The sequence below is a fragment of the Clupea harengus genome, chromosome 13 (assembly GCF_900700415.2).
Source record: "Clupea harengus chromosome 13, Ch_v2.0.2, whole genome shotgun sequence".
NCBI lineage: Eukaryota > Metazoa > Chordata > Actinopteri > Clupeiformes > Clupeidae > Clupea > Clupea harengus.
The window spans coordinates 18,781,389-18,791,388 of NC_045164.1; the positions used below are offsets into that span (position 1 = coordinate 18,781,389).

Sequence of the window (10,000 nt, forward strand, 5' to 3'; positions counted from 1 at the left end):
AAGGAGAGCAACATCGAATCGTGACAAACTCATCATAATAACTTTAATAATGAAATAATAGGACTTTATCAATTTCATCTTTATTATTTTTTCCTCTTTTCCTCTGCAGAAAAATCTGGGACCGTAAAGTGAAGGATCCTTCCACCAGGTCTGTGTTTCCTGTGTCATTTTAGAGTGTTACGTGAGCTCAGTCTAGTTCCTGTCAGGTGACCGTGTTCGTGTGCCCTGATAGGCTGAGCATGATGGCCAAGAAGAAGGGCTTCTGGGTGGAGAAGGTCAACTGCCAGGGCACCGAGCCCAGCCTGGCCGACTGCCACACCAAGCTGTCAATCCCACAGAGCTCCGGCCCCTGCCAGAAAGGCCGCCACGCCGTGGCTCGATGTGTTCCTGGACCTCAGTTTTCACGCATGTCGTCAGGACGCCCACAGGCCCCACTGCCCCAACAGGTACACACACACACACATGCAGAAACACAGTGAGAAAGATCGACACACACACACACACACACACACACACACACACACACACACACACACACACACACATACACTCAGATCACACACTGCTCATAAACTCAATCGAACGCTGTTGGAATGTCATGATCTCCCCCGTAGCCGGCGGTGCGTCTGAAGGCGGGGGCTCGGCTTGGCGAGGGCCGCGTTGAGGTTCTGAGGGACGGGAAGTGGGGGACTGTGGTGGATCACCTGTGGGACCGCGTCACAGCCAGTGTGGTCTGCAGAGAACTGGGCTTTGGAACCGCCAGAGAAACAGTGAGCGGAGCAGGCATGGGTCAGGGTGAGTCACGCACACACACACAGACACACACACACACTAATATACACACACACACACACTAATACACTTATACACACACACACACACACAAATACACACACACACTCTAACATACACACTCTAACACAAACACTAATATACACACACAATACCCACACACTCACTAACACATTCACACACACACACACACACACACACACACACACATTCACCCCCTATCACACCCACACGTACACAGACACACACTTGCAGACACACACACGCTCTCTCACACACACTCAAGATCTTCTGGTTGATCTACAAGAGCGAAACCAGCTGTACAAACATTACTGTGAAAATAGATATAAAATGGCAGATGAAATTAAAATACAGAAAAACAAGTATTAAGTAAAATAATCCACCAAACAGAAAGGAAAGACAGCAATAACACATGAATCAGTGTATATATACTGTATGTGTGTGTGTTTGAAAAATACGTGGGGAGAGATGGAGAGATGTCTCAGTGATGATGTCACTACTCTTGTGGGAACTTGTCATGGCACTATCTCATCTCTCAGCCAATCAGAACACACCATCTCAGCCAATCAGATTGCACTGTGACCTCAGAGAGTTGCACACACTTCAGCCACAGATAGATGTGCTTCGACGGAGGGCAAGAAGACAAACCGCAGGTGCACGTGCTTGAGTGTGTGTTTGTGTGTGTGTGTGAGTGTGTGTGCACCCATGTGTGCATATGTGCGTGTGTGTATGGGAGGGGTTATTGTCAGTGTTAATCCAAGTATGAAGATTCTCACAATGCTTTTCTTTTCTTTTTCTTGTTTTTTGTGAAAAAGCATCTCTCACATCTCTGACATTAAACAAAAGACAACATAACCTGTAAATATCGTTGTTATGACAACTTGACATTTGCCAAGACAACATAACCTGTCATGAAACAGGAAGGCCCATTTAGTTGTGTTAATGTGTGTATGTGTTAATGTGTTTATGCGTTTATGTGTTTATGCGTTTATGTGTTTATGCGTTAATGTGTTTATGCGTTAATGTGTTTATTCGTTAATGTGTTTGTGCGTTAATGTTACCACAAACTGTCCTACTTCAGTGGTACCATTTGTCATAACAAAGACATGAACAGGTTATGTTGTCTTGGCTAATGTGTGGGTTAGGGTTAGGGTTAGGTGTGTGTGTGTGTCTGTGTGTGCCTGTGAGTGTGTGTGTATGTGTGTGTTTGTGTGTTTGTGTGTATGTGTGTATGTATGTGTGTGTGTGTGTGTGTGTGTGTCTGTGTGTGCGTGTGAGTGTGTCTGTGTATCCATATGTATGGTATGTGTGTGGTAAGTGCATATATATTGTAGTTATATTATGTGTGTGTTTGTTGTAGGTATGATACATGTACATGAGTGTGTGTGTGTGTGTGTGTGTGTTGTAAGTATGGTACATGAGTGTGTGTGTGTGTGTTGTAAGTATGGTACATGAGTGTGTGTGTGTGTTGTAAGTATGGTACATGAGTGTGAGTGTGTGTGTGTGTGTGTGTGTGTGTGTGTTTTTTCTTCTTCCCAGAACTGTGTCCTGTTAAGGATCATCTGTCAGCCTATGTAAGCACCCAACCCACGTTAGTCAGCAGAACCACATCAAAACCTCGGCAGAACCACACGAGTACCGCAGGATAACCACATGAGCATCTGTGTGTGTGTGTGTTATTTGTGTGCGTGTGTTGTGTGTGTGTTATGTGTGTGTGATTATGTTTGCATGTGTGTATTTGGTGTATTTCGATTTAATGTGTTGTGAATTTCTGATTTATGTGACTGTGTGTGTGTATGAGTGTGTGTGTGTTTGCCTCCCTTCGTGCATGCAATAGTGTGCTTATCTGTGCAGACGGCGAGACTGGGTGTGCTCAGAACTGGTACTTGTCTGTATGTGTGTGAGTGTGTGAGTGTGTGTGTGTGAGTGTGTGTGAGTGTGAGGTGGTAGGTGTGTTTTTCTGTGAACAGGCACAATCTGTTCTGATCTCTTTTCCCTCATGCTTTCAACAACAACAATAAAAACACACACACACACACACACACACACACTCACACTCACACACACTCACACACTCGACTGGTCCAGGTCCCACTGAACCAAATGGCTCACTGAAAGACACAGCATTCCAAACATTCTTCATTCAAACACGTTTCCATATCACACACCCCATATCAAACACCTCATATCAGAGCTCATAGCCCACAGGAGTGTGTGTGTGTGTGTGTGTGTGTGTGTGTGTGTGTGTGTGTGTGTGTGTGTGTGTGTGTGTGTGTGTGTGTGTGTGTGTGTGTGTGTGTGTGTGCATTCAAACACGCTTTCCATATCACACACCCCATATCAGAGCTCACAGCTCAAAGCAACAGAGAAACAGCAATCCCGGTTCTGTTACGGTTCCTCATTAGAACATATGAGTACTCAGAACATAGAGCTCAAGAACTGGAGACCTGTTGCTCTTTTGTGTTGTGATTCAAAAATATATTCAAAAGAAAGGTATTGGGGCAGGTGATCCATTCTGACCAGACATACTGTGTTCCAGGCAGCTCAACATATCTCCAAGTCTCTGAATGTCTCAAGATTATTGGGGTTGAATACTGGTCAGTTTCCTCCGTTAAAAGATCAGTAATCAATAATATTATAAGGGTGTTCTCTTTCTAGAATGAACCTCTATTGCATAAACTGAGGAAGAATGTTCCTGGTTTGATCTGAGTTTTTATTGTCTGCCTATGCTGATGATATTGATGTCTTGTTTTGATTGATGCGTCACAGATCTCTTCAGCAAAGGTTCACTGGAGCAGCAGGAAGTGAAGCATTGTGGGCAAGGGAGGAAGTGAAGCATTGTGGGAAAGTGAGGCCAGGACACTTAATGGGGTTTAGGTATCTGGTAGTGTTTTTGTAGGCACCAGTCAAACAGAGCTGCGGTAAGGTGTGTGAAGGATAGAAGAACAGATGGTCCTGGTTATTACCTCACATATCCTTCAGAGGGCGTGTCCTCATTTGGAGAAGTTTGGTGGCGTCTTCACTGTGGCATGGCCTCACTGTTGAATCCTCCCCCCAAACCTGCTCTCTGACATCCAGGCTGCAGTGTTGCTTTAATCTCAGGAGGGGGACAAGGACTGGAGCTTACAGCCTTAGCACACCTATAGTGACCTACCCTACTGCACACCTATAGTGACCTATAGTGACCTATAGTGACCTACCCCACTGCACACCTATAGTGACCTATAGTGACCTACCCCACTGCACACCTATAGGGACGCAGTAGACATCACCATAGACTTCAATCTCTGGATACCATAGATATCACTCTTTGGATGCCATAGACTTCCCTCTCTGGATGCCAGAGACTTAAAGAGAAAGAAAAGACATAAAACCCTTTGGTCCCTTTGGTTCTGTCTTCATGTCCATTTCCTTCTTTCTGTGTGCAGGTACCGGTCCGATCCACATGAACTCGGTGCAATGCCAAGGGACAGAACGCTCCATCCTGGACTGCCTTTTCCAGGAGGTTCCTCTCTGGACCTTCAAACACACACAAGATGCCTCTGTCCGCTGCAATGTGCCCAAGACAGGTCTAGAAACCACGGTAAACACAGACATAAATACACAAATACATACACACACACACACACACACACACAGTAAGGACACATGAGTCCGCTGCAATGTACCCAAGACAGGCCTACAAATCACGGTAAACACACACATACACACACACACACACTCACACACACACACAGGAACAAATCTGCATGCACATACAGAAATACAGAAAAGTACTGCAATCATTGCTATTATACACACACACACGAAACACACCTCATTACACAAAACATGCTATTCTGTCTACACACACACACACAGAAGTCATGCCAAGCTCAACAGAGCTGGGGCATTTCAAAATCATTAGGGACACACACACACACACACACCCATGTTACTCTTAAGTCATTCGGGAAAATAGTTTACTGGGTGTGTTAGGGTTTGGGCAAGTTAAATAAATTCATTAGAGTTAAAATACACACACACAGGCACGCACACACACACACACACACACACACACACAGAAATACTGATATGCCAACTCTGGCATAATCAAACCTAATTATTGTTTACTAGCTAGTACACATGCATCTCTGGTTTGGCAATATGAATGTCTGTGTCTATATATAATATACGTATATAATATACAGATGTCTGTGTCTGTGCTGCTTTTTTCTGTTTGATTGTCTTTGAATGGTGACACAATGTTTGTTGATTTAACTCTGTTACCATGACTACGGGAAAGTGACAACCTTCAGGTTTGATTAGGGGCCAATTACCATGTGAACAGTCAGCCCCTTTCATACACGCACACACACACACACACACACACACGCACACACACACACACTCACACACACACACACACACACACACACACACACACACACACACACACACACACACACACACACACACACACCCACACCCAGGCCTGCAGTGTGTGACTGACTGTCCCTGCCCCCTCAGGTCCGTCTGGCGGGGGGGCGAGAGCCGGGCGAGGGCCGGGTGGAGGTGCTGCTGGAGGCGGGGGGGCGCAAGCGCTGGGGATCCGTCTGCAGTGAGAACTGGGGGCTCAACGAGGCCATGGTGGTGTGTCGTCAACTGGGCTTTGGCTTCGCAGCGCGCGCACATGAGGTCAGACTTACACACGTACATATGTGAAACACACAGAAACACACACACACGTACACACACACATAATGGTATGTCCTTCTGTAGTGTTAAGCTAAAAACTGTGTGTGTGTGTGTGTGTGTGTGTGTGTGTGTGTGTGTGTGTGTGTGTGTGTGTGTGTGTGGAGATATGTATGTATGTACGTATGTATGTATCTGTCTATGTATTTATATATGTATGTACATATGTATGTGTCTATGTGTGTATATATGTATGTGTGTATGTGTGTGTGCATATTTACGTGTATGTATGTGTGTGTGTGTAATGGCTGTGTGTATGTGTGTCTATGTGTGTATAACATGCTTTTGTGTGTGTGTTTATGTCTGTCTGTGTGTGTGTGTGTGTGTGTGTGTTTATGCGTATGTAATGTGTGTGTGTGTGTGTATGTTATGTGTGTGTGCGTGTTTATGCGTATGTAATGTGTGTGTGTGTGTGTGTATGTTATGTGTGTGTGTGTGTGTTTATGTGTATGTAATGTGTGTGTGTGTGTGGGTGTGTGTGTGTGTGTGTGTGTGGGTGTGTGTGTGTGTGTGTGTGTGTGTGTGTGTGTGTAGGAGGTGTGGTACTGGGCTGGGGACCCTGCCGCCAGTGAGGTGATCCTGAGTGGGGCTCACTGTGTGGGGACGGAACTCTCCATCCAGCAGTGCAGGAGGAACCAGAATGTGCACTGCCCCCGAGGAGGAGGAGCCAAAGCAGCTGGGGTTACTTGCAGCGAGAGTATGTTATCACACACACACACACACACACACACACAGACACACACACACTGATGAACATGTACATTTGCACTGCACTGAATTCAATTTCAATAAAATCATCGGCTGAATTAATAAATGTAAATATCACTAATGTGTGTGTGTGTGTGTGTGTGTGTAGCGGCCCCTGACCTGGTGGTGGATGCCCAGCTGGTCCAGGAGTCTGCCTACCTGGAGGACCGTCCGCTGCACCTGCTGAGCTGCGCCCACGAGGAGGGATGCCTGTCGTCATCGGCGGCGCGGATGCACTGGCCCTACGGCCACCGCCGCCTGCTGCGCTTCTCCTCCCGCATCATGAACCTGGGCTTGGCCGACTTCAGACCGCGGGCCACACGAGAGTCATGGACATGGCACCAGTGTCACAGGTGAGAGAGGGATGGAGTGAGAGGGCGGGGGGGGGGAGAGAGAGAGACAGAAGAGAAAGTCTGTGTGTGTGTGTGTGTGTGTGTGTGTGTTTTGCTGCTGGGAGAATGTGAGTAAGGTGTTGGTATGCGTCACCTTGACCATGATCAAATGCCTGCTGTTACAGGACCCTATAACCCCCCCTCATCCCGACACCCACAACCACACCCACACACACACACACACACACACACTGAGCTGTTATGGGCAATTGGAGATGGCAGTTAATGTGGTGGCCTGTGCCATACTGTTTGATTCCGTCTCATATTTATGTAGGTAGGAAAACACACACAACTGTGGAATGTGTGTGCGTGTGTATTTTGAGTGTGTATGTGGGGGAGGGAGGTCATGAACTTATCCTTCTATCAGAACTAATTAACCTGTGTGTTTATGTATGTGTGTGTGTGTGTGTGTGTGTTTGACAACACAGACAGGCTGTTTTATGGAGTGACAGAGAGGTCTTTCCTGAATCTGTATGTGTATGAATATAATTGTGTGTGTGTGTGTGTGTGTGTGTGTGTGTGTGTGTGTGTGTGTGTGTGTGTGTGTGTGTGTGTGTGGGTGTGTGCATGTATAGGTGTTCTACTCTGTAGTAAAAACAAGCTGACAGGTTTGTATTTCAAAGCTATTCATTCATATCCACCCTGAATAAACAGGCTGGTGACGTACTCATGCCATTCCTCTTACATGCACTCACACTCATACACATACACATACACACACACACACACACACACACACACACATACACACATACACACATTAATACACACACACACACACACGCACATACACACGTACACACATACACACACACACACACACATACACACATACACACATACACATGCACACACACACACACACACACACACACACACACACACACACACACACACACACACATACACACACACACACACACACACACACACACACACACACACACACACACACACTGTCTCTCCTGCAGACACTACCATAGTATTGAGATCTTTCCATGCTATGACCTGCTTTCACACACACACACAAACACACACTGACACACTCTTATTTTTCTCTCTCCAACAGACACTACCACAGTATTGAGGTCTTCACACACTACGACCTGCTGACACTAAATGGCACTCGGATAGCAGAGGGACACAAAGCCAGTTTCTGCTTAGAGGACACCTTTTGCCCAGAGGGTAAGCAAACACACACACACACACACACACACACACACACATCTATTGCCCAGAGGTGGAGCAAACACACACACACACACACACACACACACACACACACACACACACACACACACACCTATTATCCGGAGGGTGAGCAAACACACACACACACACCTTTTGTCCTGAGTGTGAGCAAACACACACACACACACACACACACACACCTATTGCCCAGAGTGTCCGTGCAACACACATACACACACACACACACACACACACACACACACACACACACGCATACACGCATACACGCACACACACACACACACACACACACACTCACACACACACGCATACACGCACACTCTCACACACACTCACACACACACACACAAACACACGCATATAGAATAGAGGACACCTATTACTCAGAGGGTGAGTACAACACACACAAATGTACACTCACAGACACACACACAAACACACTCACATATAGAATATACTCTGAGACACACACACACACACACACACACACACACGCACACACACACAAACACCTGATCTCCATGTCTGTTTCTTAGGCCTGCGCAAGCGATTCTCCTGCTACAACATGGGTGACCAGGGCATCTCTGTTGGTTGCTGGGATACCTATCGCCATGACATCGACTGCCAGTGGGTGGATATCACAGACGTTCAACCTGGAGATTACATTTTCCAGGTGAGTGGACACAAACACACATGAAACACACACACACACACATACCCATACACACACACACAAACAGACACTCTATGCATATATATGTGTGTGTGTGTGTGTACACTCTTAGCATGTGTGTGTGTGTTTACAGTCTTAGTGTGTGTGTGTGTGTGTATACAGTCTTGGTGTGTGTTTGTGTGTGTGTGAGTACAATATTAGTGTGTGTGTGTGTGTGTGTACAGTCTTAGTGTGTGTGTAATCGGGGTGCTATATGAAGCTCCCTGGCCTCTCATTCGATGTTGATTACATGTTAATTACAGACTACTGACACTTTCATTACGGCAGAACTCACACCACAGCCTCTCAAGAGACAATGTGTGTGTGTGTGTGTGTGTTTGTGTGTGTTAGATAGATAGTATGTGTCTGTGTGTTTGTGTGTTTGTGTGTGTGTGTGTGTGTGTGTGTGTGTGTGTGTGTTAGATAAATAAATAGCATGTGACAGTGTGTGATTGCTGTTTGCATGTGAATGCAATGTGATGGATGCATGTGTGTGATTGGTGTGTGTGTGTGTGTGTGTGTGTGTGTGTGTGGTTATTTTGAGTGATGGATGCTTGTGTGTGATTGGTGTGTGTATATTTGGCAGATTTTAATTACAAAGAGGAACTTTGAACTCCCAGAGTCTCTGAGCTTGAGCTCAGTAGCACACACACACACACACACACACACACACACACACACACACACACACACACACACACACACACACACACACACACACACACACACACACACATACAAACAAATGCACCCCCCCACACAAACATATGCACACACACTTTCACACACACAAACATATGCAGACACTCGCTGTCTCACACACAAACACATACAAACACACACACACTCACATACACAAACATATGCACACACACACGCACGCATACACACATACATTCACGCGCGCTCACACACACTCTCATATGCACGCTTACTCACACTATTCTTACCATTGCTCCATTGACACTAGTAGTAAGCTGTACTTAAACAGGGTGGAGATGTGGAAAGCTGCCATTAACAGGAGTCTTTCCACACACACACACACACCACACACACACACACACACACACGTTCCACAGTATTATCACTAAAATAAAACAACAGCACAGCAAAGTCTGATATCAGCACTTCGGATAATAACCCTCTCATATACAGACACACACACCCACACACACACACACACACACACACATATATCCACACACTAACATATGCACACATACACGCACACACACACTTATCCACACACTAGCATATGCACATACATTACACACACACCCACAATCACATACCCTTCCGCATACCTGCTTCAAAGTGAAGTATCTATCTATATCAATATCTATATCTATATCTATATCTATATATGTGTGTACAGGGTGCGATTTTTCTG

At 45.8% G+C, this 10,000-nt stretch overlaps 1 protein-coding gene across 1 annotated transcript in view; it reads left to right on the forward strand.

Moving 5' to 3' along the window:
* loxl4 (lysyl oxidase-like 4) overlaps positions 1 to 10,000 on the forward strand; it is a 23,901-nt gene that overhangs the window by 10,540 nt on the left and 3,361 nt on the right. The window contains exons 4-12 of the mRNA XM_031579046.2: positions 110 to 148; positions 233 to 446; positions 615 to 795; positions 4,242 to 4,396; positions 5,323 to 5,490; positions 6,082 to 6,244; positions 6,404 to 6,647; positions 7,756 to 7,871; positions 8,435 to 8,571. Of these exons, the coding sequence (XP_031434906.1) occupies positions 110 to 148; positions 233 to 446; positions 615 to 795; positions 4,242 to 4,396; positions 5,323 to 5,490; positions 6,082 to 6,244; positions 6,404 to 6,647; positions 7,756 to 7,871; positions 8,435 to 8,571 (1,417 nt within the window). The remainder of the gene's footprint in view (positions 1 to 109; positions 149 to 232; positions 447 to 614; positions 796 to 4,241; positions 4,397 to 5,322; positions 5,491 to 6,081; positions 6,245 to 6,403; positions 6,648 to 7,755; positions 7,872 to 8,434; positions 8,572 to 10,000) is intronic.